This window comes from Apus apus, chromosome 13, assembly GCF_020740795.1.
Source record: "Apus apus isolate bApuApu2 chromosome 13, bApuApu2.pri.cur, whole genome shotgun sequence".
In the NCBI taxonomy this organism is placed as follows: Eukaryota; Metazoa; Chordata; class Aves; order Apodiformes; family Apodidae; genus Apus; species Apus apus.
Genome location: NC_067294.1, coordinates 11,245,280 through 11,266,501, shown reverse-complemented (window position 1 = coordinate 11,266,501; position 21,222 = coordinate 11,245,280). Strand labels below are relative to the sequence as shown.

The window sequence follows — 21,222 nt, the reverse complement described above, 5'->3', positions numbered from 1 at the left end:
CCTAGTCTTGCATTTTTCTCCCAAACAGCCAACAGGAGCCCGATAAAGTGTAAATGGAGAAGAAATATTTCCTCTTTAAACAGCAGTAGTTCTGACATACAGAAGTTGAGGGCTTCTGAGATCTTTACATAAATGGGGATTTCCTTGGATTTGATGGATTTGTTTGAGTTTTTTTACCCCATTGGCAAGGTGCCTGGTGATTTTGGTCCCTGTTGTAGATTTTGATGTCACTGGTCCCTTCGTCGGGGTTGCCCTAGTAATTAAAAACACCCTATTGCCTGTGTATAACACAGGACCTTGCTAGATGTTTCAACCAGTTGTATCCTTGGGGAACGTCTATAATTTCTTATGGTAAAGTAAAAGAAAAGCCATCCTGCAGTTGATAATTTTCTCAAACTACCCTTGCTGTTAGAGATTTCTGCCTTACTGTCAGCACAAATGTTCCAGTTCCAGCTTTCAGTCACAGGATCTTCTTTTCTCTGCTTCTTATACTAAAGATTGTCCTTGATCATCTTCTGGAAGTTTTGATTACAGACCTGCTTCCCCTTTAGACACCAAATAAGAGCCCATCCATGAATTTCTCACTGTAAGGTAGGCTTTCAAATATTTTGGTTACTTTGTGCCTTGATCCCTGTGAATGGTCTGACTTTTCTCACGTTCTTGATCTGGGCACATCAGAACAGGCTACAGAACACATGTGAGCGCACCATGTGAAACAAAGAGGTCACTTCTTTATTTCTACTTGGTATTCCTTTTATTTCTTCATTCATGGACAGGAAAGAACCTTTTGTGCTCTCCTGATCCATGGGTGTGCTGAGCTGCCAGATTTGTGTTCAGCTCCCTCACCCTCTTCAGACCTGTCCCTTCCCTTGATGGACCCTCACTTACAAACAACTCAGGGGGATCAGAAAGGGGACTCTAATCCTCTAACAACTGCCCAAAAGGAGTGTTCTGGGGAATTAAGAGAAGCAGATAGTTGGAATCTAGCTGTAGTGTAATGAAGACTGACTTTTCAGCCTTGGGGGGATTATCTCCACCCATACATTCAGGTTGCTATAGGTACACTTCCTGGAACCTGAGTAGGAGGTCATAAGATGAGCAGGAGATGTTTTTGTCCCATACTTCATAAAAAATGTCAGCATCAGCTGTAGCCCTTATTTCTCTGAGGTGTAGCAGATCTAGACCTTATTCAGCAACAATTATAAAAAATAAAACCCAATGATAAATACAAAGACACAAATAAAGCAAAGTGGGGGTTGGAGGGAAAGCTTTGCAATACACCTGTGTGATACACTGGGTTGCAGAGCCCAGCTTCAGGCAGTTTGGTACCATGGAGTTCTGGAGGAGCTTGTCTTCACTGATTTTTCTGGGACTACCTGCCCAGATAACTGCAGGCTCCTGGGTACCTCAGGCCTTTGCCTGTCTCTACAGAACGATGTGTTTCTGACACCCAACACTTGGATTTGCTTGATCAGCTGGTTTTTCCTCCCCTAGAAACCACTAAATTGGCTTAAGAGGCTGCAATTGTGGTTTAAGTAGCATCAGTGGCTGTGACAACATAATTAACAGCTGAAAATTATCCTGCTTGGGAATGAAAGCTTTGTAAGGCTAATTTAACCACAGGCATGTCTCTCTCTGAGCTTGTGTCATCTGTGTCATAGTTTGATGAAAACTGTGGCAAAAGCAGCTGAGAATTTGGATTGGTGAAGATATCAAATTTCAGGCATCTGAAAATTCATCTGAATTCGACAACTTTCCTTATGTCATGAGAATATAATTTAGAGTTGTTCCTTAATATGTGTCCATTTCTGAGTGATATTCTGAAGACCAGTTCCTGCTCCCATCTTCTGTGCTGACAGCACTGGGTGCTGTGCTGTCTGTGGTATGAAATTGGGCTCTTTGCAGATCTCTGGGTAACACTTCTTGAAATCTCACTCGTTACTGCTTTCTTGCCTAAGTAGTTGCTTTGTGCAGTTCTTGTCTTAAATATTGTATCAAAATGTTACAAGGTGCTTTCACTGCTAATAAATATGAGCTACAGTGCTACAAAAACTTGTCAAAAAAGCACCATAGAGCATGAATCTCACTGAATAAATTATATGTGGCTGTAATACCTTAATGTAAACTGTTACTGTTTCTGTGCACTACCAGGCACATTACAGATCAATCAGTGGTGAAATTATTCATATCATAAGCTACAACTGGCTTCTTGATTTTTCATCTTTTTTTTTATTACTAATACTCAAGTTTGCCTTTTTGGTTATGCTCCATTTTGTGTAGCAACACTGCATCCTTCCAGTGCTTCCCATGTGACAAATCCGTGTTGTGTTTCCTACACTTGTTTTTTTACTTTTACTATTATTTTTTTTTTAAATAGCCTATTACTGTGATTTGCACTTCAACAGTTGTTCTGTGTCTTTCCAGAGGTGGCTTCACTTCAGTGGTGGAAAAAGCACTGCCAGGACTCAGACGTTTGGAGAATTGGAGGCTAAAGGAATTTCTATACTTCATGTTGAGAGAGGTAAGGATTTCAGAGCAGTTTAATGCTCCTATGAGGATGTCACATTATATGATATGTGATATAATATTCCAAGGCAAAGCACAAAAATGGAGAAAAAACTATGATGGGATGTAAGGGTATGTGAACTATCTTTTGGCTTTTCCCTTCCTATAAGAGTGCACATGTGAAGATAAGCTAAATCCAGTCTAATATTCACATAATTGTGTTGGATGTTTGGAAAGCAGTCCAGGAAAGGCTATTCTTTACAGCAGTGTTCCCCAAGCTATTTTGACTTGTCTTCTTCCAGGAGAGGGCAAAATGCAGGCTGATGCTCTTGCAAATGCCATGCCAATGCTTGGCTGATGCTGTGGGCCATGTGAGCACCTGCCTGGTTTTAGGTCTAGGCAAGCTACTGCTTGGTTAGTGACTGATGGGTCAGTGGTCTTTTGCAACACAGAATCCTCCTGGGGTTGAATGAGCTCACCAACAAAACCTCTTATTAGCTTCAAAAGGATCAACAACTGGAAGAGCATCTTTTAATTTATGAGCATCATTAATTAATGATATTGAATGCAAATGCATCCAGCTGCACTTGCTTCACAGTAGAGGTAGTGGCATTTGCAGGTGATTCAGCTGCCTGCATGAGTCTCAGAGGGCATTCCCACTGTGCTGCTGCATTTCATGCTGTTATTTAAGGAGGCTGCTGCAACACCATCTATCAAATATTGGCTTATACCTGGCATTCTTCCCAGGTAATAAAAAAGCACTTTATACATAAAACAAAAATGCTCTTTAGTACCGTGTGCCTCTTTAGTTACTGAAGTGCTGCACTGTGTTTGATGGGCCTATGGAATAACACAAATCAACAGCCTAATTAACATCCCTTCTGTTAAGTCTGCAAGAACTTCTCTTCAAAGACTGTTCACGACAGTGACACTTAAAAAGTGTCAGACAGAATCAACACATTTCCTTGAGGGACAAAATTGCCTTTGAAACTACTGTCTCATTCACTGCCAAGAAAGGTTTAACAACACAACATGGTTATTTTGGCTTCTGTGAGGAAAAGCAGCACCAGAGCAAAGACAGAGTGCAGGATGTTCCACAGCAATGTCCCTCCCTTCCAGCACAGTACTGTTCAAGCAAGGAAAAGTTACACAGCTTGCCTCTACCCTACGGGTTGCTCTGTTGTGCAAAACTAATTTCAAAACCTGTGCCTGTAATGTGTTTGTTCTCTGAAAGTGAAGTCCAGCTGAAGACTCCATGGTAGGAGTCCCTGACTACTCTATACATGGAAGCACACAGAGCTAAGCTAGCTTCTGCTACAGCTGAAGTGTCTCTTCTCCTGATGAAAGAAAAAGAGGAAAAATATCAGTGAGTCTATCTGCTAGTTAACTCCTCTGTTAATAGGATAAACTTCCATTCTGCAAGAAGAAGGGAAATCTGTTGGATTTGTCCTCTAAAAAATCCCCACATTTTCTTCAGTGAAAGTATGAGATTGAGGCAATTTCAGCCTGCCTTGCATCTGACAGTGCTTATGCCATTTCTCCTCAAGGGTCAGAATGCCTCTATACTTGAGAGTTTATAAACATTTTACATTGAAAATGCTAAAGCTCATTTTGATCCAAGTATATAACATCTGAGGAGAAAGTCACCAGCCTCTTTATGACCAGATGTTTACATGTTATCAATCCCTCAGAATGATCTTTTTCTGAAAGGAAATACACATTTCTCCAAGGATAGAGATGGGTGAGTCCCACTGTGAATTTGTCACTTACCATTGACATCAGAGACATCAGCAAAGACCTCTTAAGCTTCCAGAAGATATAATTTCATCTAATCCAAACAAATCAGTCCAACCTCAAACTTCCTTGCTGGTGGTCTGGACCCCTGCCACCAATTCCTGCCAGAGCACAGCTACAGCCTCCCAGCAAAGCTCTGAGGTTTTCATGTAGATCAGCACCTCATCATACCCTTCAAATACCCTTCATGCTCGGATCTGTTATTGGCTGCTCCTGCTCATCTATTGTCTCTGGTCTGTACAAATTTAAATTAATACAAAATAGCAGACATTACTAGTAAAGTTCACTCTGGCTGCAGAGAGATTACAGCTTATCTTTACTTCTTCTGGTGTCTCACAGTGCAGTTAATTTCAAGCAATGTGGAGTGTGCTAGTAACACTTTGTGAGCTCAGTGGCCTCTTGGGAAGGTCACAGCTTATGAATTTGAAGTAGTGTTAAATTCAAATATGAATTTGTAAAATAGAGGGTGGTTAACTTGTGTTGTACTAACTGCTTGTATAGACTTCAGGTATAAGATGCCAAGGATATGGACATCAAGAGAGATATTAAATGAAAACTTAGAGTCAAAGGGAGAACCCAGAAAAATCCCCCATTGATAAGCTTGTGATCATTGAAGGCATCATATGCCAGGTATAAATCTCATTGATAAAGATCCAACCATACAGCAAAACACAGTAAGAAGAACAAAGGTGAGTTCCATAGCTGCTTCCTAAAGGTAGGTACCTGAATTTTGAAAATTCTGTTTTCTGTGATGGCTGATAGTAATGCTGGAGTAGCCTGTGAAAGTAGCCAAAAAATAAAGAGTAATGCCTGGAAACCATCAGCCCATACAGGAATAGCCTTACTCAGCTGTATGAAATGGTATATAGTATTGGCAACGTAGTATTTGCAAGATATTATGTCCTCTTGATGGCACAGATAAAGAAATGTTGCATCTTTACTGGTGACAAAGCCAAAACACCATCAGTTCTGTATTGATTCACAGGACAGGTCATCTATTCCAGATGCAAGTGCATATTGAGCAGCAGATGTTGTAGCAATGACAATCCCTGCTATGCCGAATCAAAAACCTCAAAATGGCAAATTTGTTGTTTTGAAATGTGTAGTTTAGGATAGAAAGATGCTTAGATACTAAGAACTGAAATCATAAGCGGATGAGCACTGCAGATGGGCTCGTGGCAGCTTAAGCTGACTCTGAAGCACATGAACCTGGCAGGCTGGCACTTAAACAATTAGCCCTGAGTTTGAGAGATGCCTGCTGCCACAATGAATAATAGAATATAACAATAATTTATTAGATTTATACAGCATTTCTAGCTCTAAGGCATGTGGAGCTCTTTGCAAATGCTGATATGCATTCTCTAAAAACCCTTTGATAAAAGGTTAATCTCTGGATGGGAAGGGAACAGCCCAACAGATCCAGCACAGCTGTGCAAAGGTCTGGGTTGGGAGCTATGCAGCTGAAACAGAAGGGAAGTAGGTGGAGAGGAAATCACTAACCATAGTAGAAATTATTCGGGTAGCAACATTATTTTTAAACCCTGTTTTGGCCCTCTGGGTTTTGGGTCCCAGCTCCTGGGACAATGTACTCCTAATTACAGTTGGAACGCAGATAACCTGTGCACATCTTGGTCCCCTTCATCATACCATTCCCAGCACCAGCTATTCAGCCTGTCCTGTATTCCCAACACAGGACATTGAGGTTGAGAAGCTCAGCTAAATATCATTACATGAGAGAAAATGCATTTTCCAGCAGAAGCTTTGCACTTCAGGTGTCTAAACCTGAATACCTACCTAGCATTGTACTGTTGATCTGGGAAGCAGGGCTGGGATTAAATTAGCCAGTCCAATAATGGTGCTCAGTATCGACAAGGACTCAAGTGAAACCAGATTAGATCTTTTCCCAACAGATAATGTCCTGCTTTTTCATCAAGGCCTCCAAACCAATTAAAATTACCATTGAAATCACTTTGTGCAGAACAGCAGCTGCTTGCTTTTACTGTCAGGGGACCTAGAAGGATGACAAAGTGAAGGTGTGGAAATCTAGCTCATCTATACTGAGTGAGTCCCACCGGACTGATGACTTTCCTTTTTTTGTCACGCCCTCCCTTGCTGTTTCCTTGCACTATCTGTTGCAGGAGAGAGGAAAAGAAACTTGGAGGAAAGCTGCAGATGCTGGACAGGAGGGAAGCAGATGGATGCCAAGGCTTTGCAGCAAGGGAGGTATTTCTGAAGCCCTTGGGAGAGGTTGTCAGAGCTCTCCAGGGCTCTGTGTGGAAACCGTTGCTGTTTCAAGCCAGTGATTGCAAAATGCTGGGGACCCGTTGTTCATTAGGGAAACTGGCTACACAATGTGGAGAGAAATAAGAAACAGTCATGAATGTCAAAGACCAGAGAGGTTTAATTGGAAAAGACAACAAATAAGGTAAGTTAAAATTGCCATTTGAATCAGAGAGACAGTGAGTGAAACCCAACAATAACTGCACAGAGAAGACACGTTGACCTGCAGCAGGACTAGCCAGCCCTGTGGCTTCTTCCCCTCTTCTGCTTTTCCTAATGGCATCCTTCCTTCCAGCACTGTCCTCTGACAGCACCGGAGGGGATATCATCAGCTGGGTCACTACAAACCTTTGTGAACCTGAAAATGCTTTCCATATTTCATAAATCAACAGACTGAGATGCTTTGCAGAGAGAAACAGGGCTGAGCGAGAGGGTTTGGTTACGCAAGTTTTGCTGGTGTTATATAGGGAGATGGAGCAGGAGGCAGGGTGGTGGGGACAGGCAGCTCCTGGACCTAGTGGGATGAGCCCAGCTTCCCTGCATGGCCCATGGAGTACAAAAACACCAAAGTGTCCTGCAGAAAGGGCTCTCCCAGAAACCCAAATTACATGGTCATACCACAAATGAGGAGTTACTGAATCAGGGGTTAGACATTCCCTAGGGAGATAGAAACCAGGACAATGAACAGCAAATCTCAGATTAGAAGGAAAGCCTTAACTGGGATCTTGCCCCTCCAGAGTACATCAATTGTTTTGTTACCCAAAGCACAAGTCATGCAATTAAAAATAGACAAAAATTAGTTGATATTTCAGTTGCTTCCAAGCTCAGGGTGCCCTTCAGTGCCTTGACTTCTCTACCAAAAACAAACTAATGCAGAAAAGTTCTGGTCTTGAATCTTGTATTAGGCCAAATAACAAAAAGGGATTTATTTTAGCTCTAATCTCTTTTTCCAATATCCAGAGATTACCTTACTAAAATGGAAGGAAACTGGTATTTTAAAACCCTAATCCCCTCTTTCCTCTGTAGGAAAAAAGATAAGTATCTTGATTTTGCCCAGTACAATTACAAGGAGCTTTTCTCTTATCAGAAGTTCTGTGTTTCCTCTGGTGAGGCATATTTTGAGCTTCAGCAGTGTCCTGATTATTGCCAGGATAGGTGGGTTTGGGGTGAAGGGAAGTACCAGCTTCCTCTGACACAGGGTGCAGCAGTGTCCCTGAGGCACGAGTTCCTGTGGGAGTTGGTTTGTGCTGAGACTGGCAGTTCCCTTTGGTGGTGGGTACCAGGGGCTCAGCTGGCAGGTGGGATACCAGGGAAGGGGTGATACACACACACTGCCCAACGGGATGCTGGCAGCACTTTGTTGTCCCTGGGAGCTGGTGTGATGCTGAGCAGGGGAGCCCAGGCCACCCCAGGCCCTTTCCCTAGACTTTACCTTTTTTTGCAGAGGAATTCTGAACTGTCAAAAGGAAAAAAAAAAAAAAAAAAAAAAAGTCTTAGTACTGTTCAGCTTTTGAATTTAGCACAGAGCCCTAGGAAAGAAAAAGCAGGGAAGGGGTGGGAGGAGGAACCTTACACCAGACTTCACAGATGACAGCTGAGAGAAGAGAAATTAGTGTCTCGACTTCCTACCCTGGGGATAACCCAATCTCACTAAAATGCCTGTTGCACTTACAAATACAAAGAAAAGGCTTCAGCAACAACTTCACAAAAACACCCACGATGAAAAACAACTCCACCACCACCCAAGCTGGGGGTAGACTGAGGTGGTGCTGGTGGCACCAGCTCCTGTCTGTGCCCAGCTGCAAAGTGCCTGTGCATTTTCCACCAGCTGAAGGAATCAGCTGGGCTGTAGCCCTGGCCTTGGCTCCCTGCCCTTTCTCCCCAGTTTTCCTTTTTAACCCTTAAAGCACTGAGAAGAAACCTGCTGGAGGAGAGCTGAGAGGGCTGAGTGCTCCAGGACTCAGAGTTGGGAGCATCAGTGGAAGGTGGGTGCAAGGAAGGGAAGTGGAAGGAGAGGGGGAAGGGTCCTCAATGCAGCTCTGAGCTGCAGCTGCTTTGCCCTCCACATGTCCCATGTGAGCTGCCATGCTGGGTGGATGTCCTGGCCATTGCAAATGCTTTTTACTGGGGAGGATTCAGCCTCTATGGGCAGCACATCAGCACATCTCACCCTGCACTCAGCCCACATCTCCTGTTTGAAATATCATGTACCTCCTGGTATTTGTAGCTCTCTGTGTCCTGCTCATCATCCTTCACAACTCCCAGTCACAGTAAATGCAAATGTTACACTAGAAGGCTGTTACTGTGGAGAAGACTGATGCCAAGTTGTAAAATCATGCCAGGGAAGTTGAAACATAAGTTTGGTTGTAAATATTGGCAAAGCTTCACAAAAAAATTACAAGAAAGCTCCTCCAAGAAATTACAAATTGAGGCTAATGATCTATATTTTTACAGAATACCTTTTCAGACTCACAGCGAATGAAATTTCAGTGAAAACCAAATTACCTCTTGACTAAAATTAACAACATTAGCAAAGGAGAATACCTAATAAGTGCTATACTCCAATTCCTCAGACTGAGCCTTTTCCCTGGTACAAGGCTGTCCTCCTGTACTATTTTTATCTAGTCTCTCCAGCCTAGCTTTAAATGGCAGAATAAGCTGAGACATCTGTATATACTGCACATGCCATCACATACCCACTCTGAAGAAGAAACTGGGAAATGAGAGCAAAGGCACAAAAGGAACGTATTTAGAGCAGTAACAGAGGTTATTCCAAGGTGACTGAGAGCCCTTGTGCTGAGCCAAATGCAGACCAAGACACTTGTGCTGCCTCTGCTAACACCCCAGGGACAGAGGTGGAAGTTGTTTTCTCCTTTCTGACACTCATCACCCTGCACTGGGCTGCAAGCAAGCACTCTGGCTACTTACAGAGCCCCAGACTGCTAAGAGCTGATCAACTCACCCCATGGTCCAGCTGCCATGTCCCTCTGCTCCCCAGTTGCCACCACCTGTCCTAGGCAGGGCTGCCACTCCTTCGTGCTGTCCTTCCCCTCTGGAATTGTGCAGCACCCACAAAACGGTGAACTTGCTCCTGGCTGGGTGCCCTCAGTGCTAGCACCACAAAGCAATGGATTGAAAGCAAAAGGGCTGAGGGCATCTCTGTCCTGGAGACCAGGCATTCCACCAGCACAGACCCTCTCCATCACCCAGGATGTCCTGAACAAAACAGGCTGCAAAGAAAACCAATCTTTAATCTGAAATGTCTAGTGCTGGAAAACTGCATATGGTAATCTTTTGTCATGGCTTACAATTTTTGCTGTTAAAAATGAACTCTGTGTTTCTAAAGCAAGTTTGTGCACTTTAAACTTCCAGGTCTTTCCCTTGCTACACTTACGAGGATCTGTATTCAAACAGACACTGATTTTGCTACCTTCTCTAGTACAGACATAAAGACCATGTTTCTGTAACTCAGTGAAAACATTTTCCTTGTGCTCAGTTAACAAAGAAATTCAGAGACCAAGTAGCCATGTGATGCTTCCTCTTATTTTATAGGCCTCTAATCTTGTACTATCTGCATACATTAGCAGCAATTATTTGTTTTTCTCTAGAGAGAAGATTAAAAGTAAACAGTTTGTGGCCAAGACTTGTTCCTTAAGGATCCTGACTACAAACAAACCTACCAGAAGGTGGTGATTTTGTTATGATATACAAAATATGGGGGCGATCTAGTTAGTATGTGTCATGCTGAGGTAGGTAGCAAGTCAAACATGACACATCTTGCAAATTGCAACCTCATAAAATAAAATTGGTTCAGAGAATTCACCTCTACTGTTCATAATCTCATAACGACCAGTGGTACAGATGTTACCCTGACTTTTCAGATTTTTTTAAAGCAATCCAAACTGTGTCACTTAAGAACCATGGCCTTCCTTCCCACTTATTTTTGGGTGCTATTTTGTGCTAAATTCAGATCCTGGGAATGAGACAGAGGAAGCCTCAGGATACCAGACTACTGAGCCACAGGATTCTGATCTCAAAAAGCCCACTTGCCAGTCAGGCAGAGGGTGATACTGCATTGCAGCTGCTGCCTGGAGAGGGATTATGAGGAAGGAAATGTGGAAACCCAGTCTGGTTTGGGAAATGGGGACAATTTATGTTTCTCTCAATGTTCCCTGGCAGATACAAAATGAGCAGAATGGGGGCAAAAGCCACATTTTATGTAGGTAATGTGGTTAGCTATTGACAGACTCGAAGCAGTTAATATCTGCTTCTGGTTTCCATAAGGGTCACAATTAAGGCCAAAGTAGGGCTTTGTGGGGTCCTGAGAGAATTTCCTGCTATCACAGTCATGCCATACCATGAGATTATTTTTGTAAGTTCCTCAAGCTGCAGCTTATTTTAAAAAAATAGGCTTTTTTTCCCCTACTAGCTTTACTACGAAGTTGTTTCAACCCATTGCTACCATGATGGCTGAAAACTTTCATCTACTTCCATGCTCAAATGTATTCCTGGCCACTTTAAATCCAATTGTTCATGTCACAGCATTATTCCTCAGCTTAAATAACTCTCCTTCCCTCCAAGTCTTTACCCCCCGTGGTACTCACAAACAGCAAGCGGGTCCCCTCTCAGCCTCCATATCCCTGTCTGAAACCAGCAGCCACGCTCAGGCAGGTTCGGACCCGCACGGGAACTGATACTTGAACTGAAACTATGGGGGTGTAAAACACACCTTGAACAATCTCTGGTTGTTTTGTCCAGAAGGCTCAGCCCTGGGGCTGTGCCAAAATGAAAGTAATACCCCTTTTCACCCCCGAAGTCATCATTTTTAAATTGCTTTCTAATATTTCATACCTTGGGATGGAGAGCTCTCACAAGGTTTCTCACCTCAGCTTGGACCATGGTGGGAAGAGCAGGCTCCACAGGACCACAGGCTCAAGACCCTTCCAGCAGTGCTCTTGCTGCATGGGGGATGATTTTGGCCATGCCTAATGCTGGGCCTGCAGACTGGCAACAGGGCAAGTGTACAAGACTAGTGAAAAGGGCTGCAGGGCAGCACCCAAGGATGTCAGCACAGCTTATCCAGGCACCTGGAGCTGATGGAAAATGACACTACTGCAGTTAAAGTCCACCCACAGATTCATGACTATATAAATGAAAAATTTCATTAGCTTCTCCTGTGCCTCTTGCTGAGCACTGGAGGGTCCCTAAGGACAGAGCCCTCCCAGGTGCAGAAGAGGACATTCCTTTAGGTCCTCTGGCTGCCAAAGAGCAATGTGATAACGTGCCTGCAGGGTCCAGTCAGTTGGGGGGAAGTGCTGCCCACAGGCCTGCTAATCAGAGTAATTTAATCACAGGAACATGATGGCTTGCATGCAAACATAATGTTTGCAGCTATTTGCCAAGATGAAGCAAAATAAATCCCTGCCATCAAGGACAAATAATCAAAATCCCAGCCTAAACCTGTACAAAGGTATTAGCTGTGCCCAACCACTATCTCACCAGCTTCTCTGAAAGCAAAAATTATTTGTCCCTTTCAATGGGAAGTTTCTGCTAAACTCCTGTCAAAAAGAGGAATTGCACTAAAAAAGCAAAAATGGCAGGGGATGGAGATGTTAGTGGAGTGTCATCATTTGTTGTGTTTCTCAAGCTTTTGCTCAGAAACTTCCTAATAAGAACTTGGTGAGGATGTGCTTTATCAGCACATTCACAAAGGGGTGACATTCTGGCCTATTGGCCCCATTAATAAGGTGCCTGCTGGAAAAATTACAGCACACTTCCTAAGGCTTAGCAGCCTCTAATTACTCCAAGTCTCACAAGCACAGCAAAATATACACTGCTTACATTGTGCTTCCAAAATGACCCACGGAAATCCAGCGTGAAACAGGAAGCAACGAGGCAATGAAGGAAAGAGCAGATCAAGTCCAAATGATGTGTCTTTGAGCTAATGAACTTGTAGTTAAAAAGATGATAACTTATGTAAAAGCTCTGATCCATTTTGCAGGATCATTGAAATTCCCAGGCAGTTCCTGCTAGTCAGAAATTTGAATCCTAATGGCCTGATTTTGTCCTAAATAACTGTATAGCTTTGGGCAATAGTATCCTGCCACTGGAATTCTTTGCCAAATAATAATTTAATGATCAGAATAAAACACCTACAGAAAATTCTGTTCAGTTTGTGAAAGGGGAAAAAGCCTTTCAGAAGGGTATTCATGTTGTAGTTAGTGATAAAATAAATTTTAAAAAATTAATTTTGAATTGAAGATGTGCATCCTTTGTGTTTTAAACTGAGTCAGTGTGAAGCTTCACTTCCACATCAGTTTCCAATTTGGTCAAACCAAGCTAAAATAGCATGTTTGTTAGTGATGATTTTTGTTCCCTTGCTGGGTCTGTTTGTGAGGTTTTTGCACCCAGGTGCCTACCTGCTGCTTGCCTATTTCTCCTTAAGAGCAAAAAAACCCAAAACCCCTTTCTGAAACACTGGAAGAACCAATAAACATTGGATTTTACCCTTTCAAAAAATCTGTTGGAGCCTCCAGGCAGCCTAGCAGGGTGAACAAGGAATGCAAATAGTTGGCACTGAAGCTGAGGGCAGTCAGAACAGCCTGAGTTTGAACCCACACACCTTCATCTTACACCTCTGGGCCCGCTGAAGATCAGAGCCTTTTGCAAGTTTGTCCAAGAAAAGTTGTATATGTACTGAAATACCTCAACTTTCATTTGTTGTTCTTTTTTAAAGCAGCACTGAAACCCTTCCTTGCCCAGCCTGGGGCTGAATTCCAGGTTCTCACTGCAGCACACTAGCACCAAACTCTTCACAACATCTCCAGCAGAGCAGGGTGTAACATCTCCTTGTAAACATCTCCATTCCAGAAATAAATTCCCTCTGGTTTACATAATTAGTCATTTCTGCAAATGCATGCACGTGTGGGAGAGAGAAAGAGAGAAAACAGAAGGGAGACACACACACATTTCGCATCATGTAGCAGCAGCAAACCTGGGCTCAGATTCCTCTCTCTCTGCTCCAGAGATGGTTTGTAGGGATTTCATCAGGGAGGGCTGACCTAGTGTCCTGGCTGTGCCCAACCTCTTCCCCTGTGCTCCCTGCCATGGTCCTTCCTTCCTCCAAAAGACCTCTGCAGGTGCTGGCAGCCACCACTCTGTCCCATGGGGAAATGTGACAATGAAGATGCGTGTCCCTCCCCTCTGAGGCTAAATGCACCTTTGCTGATGAGGTGCCCACCCTGGGGGAGCTTTCAGCTTTCCAAACACCACAGATGGTTCTGCCTGGTAGGCTGGAGAGGAGGCACTGAGTAGGCTGTTGGCTGGAGGCTCAGCTGGGGTGGGAAAGCCCAGACTGGAAGCAGAGAGGAGTTAGAAATCCCAGTCCAACAGTCAACCACTCCTGAATCCCTCTCAGGCTAGATGATCTACCTCAGCTTAATACAGCATTGCAAATCTCTGCAGTTTTGGGGGGAGCAACTCTGGCCTAGATTCAGCACAAGGTCTGTCCTGCTCTTCACTGCTCTCCCTGCTAGGATACATAAAGCAGCTGTAAAATCCCACTTGCACAACTTTCCCATTCTCAGAAGCTCTTGGTCAGGAAGAAACAATTCTGAGGTTGGCAAAGAAGCATGTGAACCAGGTCCAGCCCCTACACAGCTTCTCATTTGGGTTGGTACAAAGCCAGTCCTTATGGGAAGGTTCCAATATTTCAGGTCCTGGGCACAAACCTCACGTGTTCCCATGCCAGTAAAACAAATGTATGTTATACCTTGAGAGAACCTGCCCCACTGAATTTCTGTTCCATTCATGCTGAGTCCAACCTTTTTCATGTTGAAGAAAGAACCACTGAAGAAATACAAATTCCACCAATGAGCTTAACTGTTCAAAGACTACAGTTAGTTGGCTTTCCTTTAATCCCTACAGTTCTATCATCACCAGTGCATAATCTGCACCAGGGAAAGAATTCATGCTTTTCTCATCAGTTACAAAGCTGAGGAAAACAGAAAATAGCTCCTCTCTGAAGTGCTGGTGTGCAGAGCCACATGCCTCTGGCATGCAGAGGGAGGAGGAGATGCAGCAGCAGGAAGCAAATACCTCCTGCAAAACCAGTGTGGTATGGAAAGGCAGGAGATAATCTCACTTGCACTTGTAGCATGTTGAAGAGAGGGAACGTGCTCTTATCCATGCAAGTATTCCTGAGGAGCATAGCTCCAACAGAAACACAGCCTGAGTCTGGCATCAAGCCACACATCCATCACAGACAGAGGGCTCCTGGACCATAGCCTCCAAACAGTTTTTAATCAGCAGAAGATAAACATGTTGCAATGTCCTTCATGACTTAAAAAGCTTGAGAGCCCTGTCTCAAGGTTCTGACAAGCCATGCCCTGTCTCCCATCCATTATACAGCTGAGGACTCTTTCCAAAACTTCAGAAATCACTGCAGAAGGGAGCTTGGGGCAAACCAGTACATCAGACTCAACTTGGAAGTACCTAGTGTCTGATTTAGTCTCCAGACAGGTTCAGCTCTGGACACAAATGCCATTTCCAAGTTCTTATTTGCATGTGAAGAGCCACAAATCCACCTACCAAAAGAACCAAATGTCCTCTAGACAATTGTGTAGAAACATCCATGGGTTATTTCAGAGATTGCAGTTTGTTCTGACAATACAGGAGACAGTTCTTCCCTGCCTTCCTCCCATGCTCTGCCTCCCACCTCTCCACTTGGTGAGAAGACAGCAGAGGGTGTCTCATACCACAGCCCCCTCCAAACCCCTCTGCACCCAGCAGAGCACAGCCCACACCACCTCCTCTTGCAATGAATGCTATGGTACAAAGAGAAGCAGGTGGGAGGTGAGGGGTGGGGTTCAAATGCACCAGGACCCCAAAATGCCAACCAACAGGACTATGCCCTGAAGCTCACATGAGGCATGCTCAGTTCCCAGGGGTCCTGCAGAGCTGGGTGCCGCTGCCTGCAGAGGGGCAGGCTTTGACTGGGTGACAGTAAAAGGCAGACACTTCAGCCTTTGCAAGCTGCTAAACCAAAATGGCAAGCACCCCTCCTTCCAGAGAGCCACTGAAGTCCCCCACTAGGGTCAGGGCATTTGGGGAAGTTCATCATTTGCCTTTCATTACTTCAGAAGACGCAACAGCAGCACGTGGTGCCACAAGGCAGAACCTGAAAAGGAGCAGTGGAGGGTGTCACGATCCCTTCGCTGGAGAAGAGAAAGAAGCCTCCCTCAGGGTGCTCCCTGCGGGGCCAAGGTGTTCCTGCCAGACAAGGAAACAGGGCTGCACACTTGACTTCAGCATTCTCCCAACTCCTGCCTGAACCCACCTCAGGAGAAACCACACATGCCAACACTTATCTGTCATCTACAAACCCAGGCAGTCTGCGCACCCTAAGGATTTCTGGGCGCTCCTGTTTCTCCCTCCCTTTTTAAACAGTTAATCCATCAGACATTTCAAACGCAAAGTGAAAACAATCCCCTACAACAACTCAAGAGCAGCATCCCTGTTAGCGACTCCGGGCATTTTGCAGCGTCTGAGAAACGCTCACCTTAGTACGTGAGTCGATCCGTTTATTGTGGTGGTGGAACAGGGCACGGTCTGCCCCAGGATGGAAGGCCTTCGGTATCGCTCATCACCGCAGCACAGGATGATGAGGAAGGCACGTCTGAAGGACTTGTTCAGGAAGGCGTAGAGGAAAGGGTTCAACCCTGAATTGATGTAGCCCAGCCACAGGAAAGCCGTCCACAGCTTCCCCGGCACCGTGTAGTTTATGAAAGGGTCCACTATGTTTGTGACAAAGAAGGGGGCCCAGCACAGGCAGAAGCACCCCATGATGATGCACAGGGTCTTGGCAGCTTTGGTCTCGGCCTTCATGCGGTGGGTGCTGTGCTGGTCTGGGGGCTGCTGCCTGCCCTCGGCCGGGGCCCCCGCGCGCTGCAGCACCCGGATCTGGCGGGCGTGCTCCCTGGCCGTCACGTAGATGCGGTAGTAGGCCAGCACCATCAGGAGGAAGGGCATGTAGAAGGCCACCACGGAGCAGGTAATGGCGTATGGCTTGTTGACCATGAATATGCAGTAAGTGGAGTTGGAAGCCTTGTTGAACTGCCTTTGCTGAATCTAGGGCAGCGGGAGGAAGGACAAGGATGAAGAAGAAAAGAAGTTAATGCTTTCTCCTCCAATAGCAGCAGTCTTTTTGCCAGGACAGTCCACCACCACTTTCTGATTCTCTCTTCTCCTTCCTCTGTCCCACCCATGGCACCTGCCTTACCCATCGCTGCCTCTCCTGCCTGTGCTCACATCCTGAGCTCCTCACATCTGCTGAGGGGATCCTGGAAGTGAAGCCAGACTGCAGAGGGGAAAACTGACTCCTGCTGAAATGACTTGCAGGAGGATCTTTACATTCTCTCCCTCTTCAAGATTCACACCAAGACAGGGGATATTGATGGGAAGGACCATCCCTCCTGGGCAAGTCTGGGTTTCCTGGCTCTCCAAACATTGCTAGCACAGCAAAGAGGGACCCTTGGGCTAAGTGGGGGGTGGCCCCAAGAGCTGCAGAGGCTGGGGGGAGCTGAGGACTCCTGAGGTGCCCATCAGAAGCTGGCTGGGCCTTGGCTTGTTTTCAAAGGACTACTCACTGAACTTATTAGCAGACACAGGGAAAATCCTTTCCCAAGCCACCACTCTCTTTGTGACAGTCCGTCCAGGTCATTTCAAACCCCCTTAAAGACACCTCCATAAACCCAGCAGCCCTTCTGCACCAAGAACAAGAAGTTTCTCCTTCAGCCTCTCTTGCCTTCTTTTCCTTGTGCATTGCTTAAAAAAAAAATAATAGAGAGCACTGAAGGTATTTGATACTAGGTTGGCAGACCTCCTCAGCTACTCACCAGATCAATGATGCCAATGCTATTCCAGCCTTGCATGATAGGGAGGAAAGAAATAAATGTTGGGATTACCCAGCACCCTCCAAGCATTACAGCGATGCGCAAAGGAGTCATCTTGTTCCTGTAAACCAGAGGCTGGCAGCAAATAGCATAGTACCTGCAAGGAGAAAGTGAGAGGACAACCATCATCAAAGGAGACTTCCAGGGCTTCTAAAAATAAAGCAGGAAAGCATTTTCTTCAGCTTGTGACTCCTGCCTTTGAAAACAGAGGGGAAAATAGAGTCTATAGCCTATTTCCATTGATTGTCTCTCACACCAGGAGCTCAGAATATTTTTACAGCATGAGTAAATAAGGTTTCATAGTGTTTGCAAGGGAATGCAAGTATTTTCTGTTTTCCAGATAGGAAAAATGAGGCACAGACTACTGCTGTGGTTTGTCTGAGGTCCCAGAGCAAGGGAGTGAGTTCAGCCCTACCCTCCCTCCACTCTGAATCACCAAGCTGTCTGCACCCTCCTTACCACCATGAAGGAGCCCACCTTCCTTCCATCCAGCCATAACTGAGTGGATGTTGAGGTTTTCCTAACTGCAATGGACATTTATTTTGACAAGACTGCAAAAGCTGTTACTGCAAATTAATGAAGTGTTTCAAAGCTGTGAAAATGTTAGCAAAATGAAGTGTTTCTTTCTGTAACCAAGCTCCCTTTCTACCTCCCAGGAATCAGCTTCTCTCCTGGCTGGGCTTCAGCCTCTCCCAGAAGGACAGAGGAAATATCTGCATGTGACTTCTACTCTTTTCACTTTCAAGGGGACATGCCCTGTGCTCTTCCTTCTCCTCCCAGTCCTTCCAACATATTCATAGTACGACAGACCCCTGCCTTTAAAATAACAGCTGGCTGTGAAATTAAAATGTTAACTCAAAGACATATGAAACCAACTCTTCTGTCTATTTCGTCCCTGTGCTACTCACCTGCCATCAGATTTCTACATCAGGAAGGTCTATCAAACCTAAAACTGGAAATCTTTTTGCTCTGAAAGTAATATATGCTCATAAGCATAGCAAACCAGCAACCCTACCATCCTAGTGCAGATCTTTGGTGGTTGTGACCTGAGAGTCTGCCTCAGGTTCCCCATGAAATGTTTTTGACCTTTAGAATTTGGATTTCAGCCCATGTTGTAAAGAGGCCAGTACTGATGTTCCCACCACCACAGCAGAGCAGGGAACTGGGGTCCAGAGGCACAAGAAGTGCCCATCAATTCTCAGCTCTTCTAAATAACAAAATCTGTAACTCACCATATGCCTGATGTATGTATTTTCCTAGTGAATTATTAATGATCATCTGGTAGATGTAGTTTCCAGGTTTGGTGAAATTCTGCAATATGGTGCCCCTCAGGATATGAGCACTGCATTGAAGAACTGGCTACAGTTTCAAACACTATTTATGAAGGGAAGGAATGGTCTCCATCTGAGGTTTTTTTGAGTAGAGTCTCACATCAAGGCATAATGTGCACAGAGAGAGAGCCTCACTGCTGAATGCCTATAAAAATCAATTTTACAAAGTCAGCAGAATCGTGCATTGGAGACATGAAATTAGCAAACACACAATAAAGCTGGACCACTAACCTAAGATGCAGCACATTAAAATAAGCCCTGTGTGAATGCACACATACACAGAGTTTATGTATTAGAAAGATGTTCTTGAGATATACAATTTATTTCACCAAGATCTGAGTGGGAAGCAAAACTTTTGTGCTAAACAGGCACAAAAATCTAAGATTTTCCGAATTTTCTCAAGACATTCTTTTGAAAGTCATGTGGAGTCTGAATAAAGCAACTTAATTGCTTTGTTTTGATAAAATCAGATTATATATTCACACAAAGGGTTGAAGTAATATCAAAGTGTCAAAAGAAAACATTTTTCAAAAGTCTCTTTGAAACAAGATTCAAAACGTCACAGGGGAAAAATGTTGAAACAAGCATTCAACTATTTCAGTTTGATCATTTCTACATTCTCTTCTGTTTCCTGTGTGCATGAAAATGAACCTGTTCCTCTGAAATGTTTCACTTTCAAAGAAATGGTATATTTGACAGTAACTGTTATTCTAGAGCATTGGGTGAAGTGTCCCTCTCCTGGAGCTCATGCTCACAGCCAGTGGCTGTGATTCCTGTCCCCACTAACACAGCCCTCACATCCACAAGAAGAGAAGGAGAGGCTGGATTCTTTACAGGAACAGGATTCACCTAGTTTTGGAACTTGCCCTCACTGGATCACAAGTCAAACAAGCAAAGGTATCCAGTCTCAAAGGTCTGCAAAACCCAGCTGGGTGAGACCCTGAGATACCCAATTAAGATAGATTGAAGTTTGAGTTTGGCCACGTTTCAAGGGGAAGGCTGGATCAGAGACCTCCAGAGGTTCTTTCCAACCTAAATTTTCCTGAGTTTATCAGACAATGCAGACCAACCATTATGGTCAGACTTCAATATCCTGATTATTTCAGAGGATAGAATAAATAATCCCTTTGTTCCTATCATAACTACCCTCCTCATGGCAGCCACAATGTGCCTGTGTAGCCTCACCTTGTGTTGCCAGAACTTACTGAGTCAGGATTTCCCCTGCTTTCCAGATTTCCTTCCCCCAGGAAATAAACTGACCTTTAGATTGAAACAGGTATTTCCAGTAAAGTTTTGACTGCCTATTAGGACAGATGGTGCTTCTCTTGGCATTATGTGTGACTGTTGTTCTGATGCTAAACACAAGGCAGATATATCTGGCATATTTAAATGTTTACTACCTGAGAGATACCTACTGGGAAGTGCTACCCAGTGCTAGACATCAAAGGAGTACTGTGAGATGCCTGATGGCAAGTTACTGCAAGAGCCCACCTTCATTTGCAGAAAAGGAAAAAAAAAATATTAAATCAATAAAAGGGAAAGAAAAGCCAAGACACCAGCTACAATTTTACAAGTTGCATAAGCAATCAGAAAAGGAAACCCACAATGCATTGCTAATTAACTACAGCAGGAAAACAGTTCTTCCAAGCAGTGTGGGTTATTACATGTCTATACTTCTACCTCTGCTGCAGTTGACAGCATTACACTGACTTGTACATGCTATTAAAGGCCATTAGAGTAAAAATTATGCCTGTAAAAACGACATCTTAAGCTCTCCTATCTTCCCTCCCAGTGATTCAGCAGCAATTTTCCTCCATTTACGTGTCAAAAGATCATTTAAATATATAAATATATATTTATTTATATATATTTCACTGACTGCTGCTACTGTAACTTCCCTTGTGTTCCAAAAGTCAAGCTGGGTTCCTCCTGCCCTACACTGGTTTTGGTAACAAGGTTCCACAATCAGAGTGTGGGTGACAATTTTGCTGATGGTGAGGGAGGCAGAGAAGCACACCATCCACTATTCCATAGCTCAGCAGGATTTCCATTCAGTGGCCCAGAGAGTCAGATAATAGAAATCTGTGTATCTTAATATAAATTGATATAAATGTAAACATAAAATACATTGAAGTCACACCCATTTTTGCAGTACCTGGTGATTTGATGCATGTGAAGGTTTGGGCATTTAAGCAGCTATTTATTCACTGAGAGAAAAGTAATTATATCTCTAAGATTATCAATAGCTTTAGTCAAAAGCTGAAATTAAGACATTTTCTTATTCTATATTTCTGCTTCCTTTAAAGCTAGAGCTGTTTTCCTGTGCTCATAAAGAATATCTATAATGCACTGCTATGGCA

General features: G+C 44.1%; 1 protein-coding gene across 4 annotated transcripts in view; it reads right to left on the bottom strand.

Annotated features, from left to right (window-relative positions):
• HTR4 (5-hydroxytryptamine receptor 4) overlaps nucleotides 1–21,222 on the bottom strand; it is a 107,954-nt gene that overhangs the window by 26,345 nt on the left and 60,387 nt on the right. For 3 of the 4 annotated variants that reach the window (XR_007890802.1, XM_051631250.1, XM_051631252.1), the window contains 2 exons: nucleotides 17,475–17,628; nucleotides 16,139–16,707 (listed from right to left, as the gene is read on the bottom strand). Coding sequence is in view for 3 of the 4 variants with exons in the window: in XM_051631250.1 (XP_051487210.1) it covers nucleotides 16,139–16,707; nucleotides 17,475–17,628 (723 nt within the window). In the remaining variant the exon portion in view is untranslated. Of the gene's footprint in view, nucleotides 1–11,592; nucleotides 11,673–16,138; nucleotides 16,708–17,474; nucleotides 17,629–21,222 lie in introns of those variants that run through there. The other variant, XM_051631251.1, reaches the window with a different exon arrangement.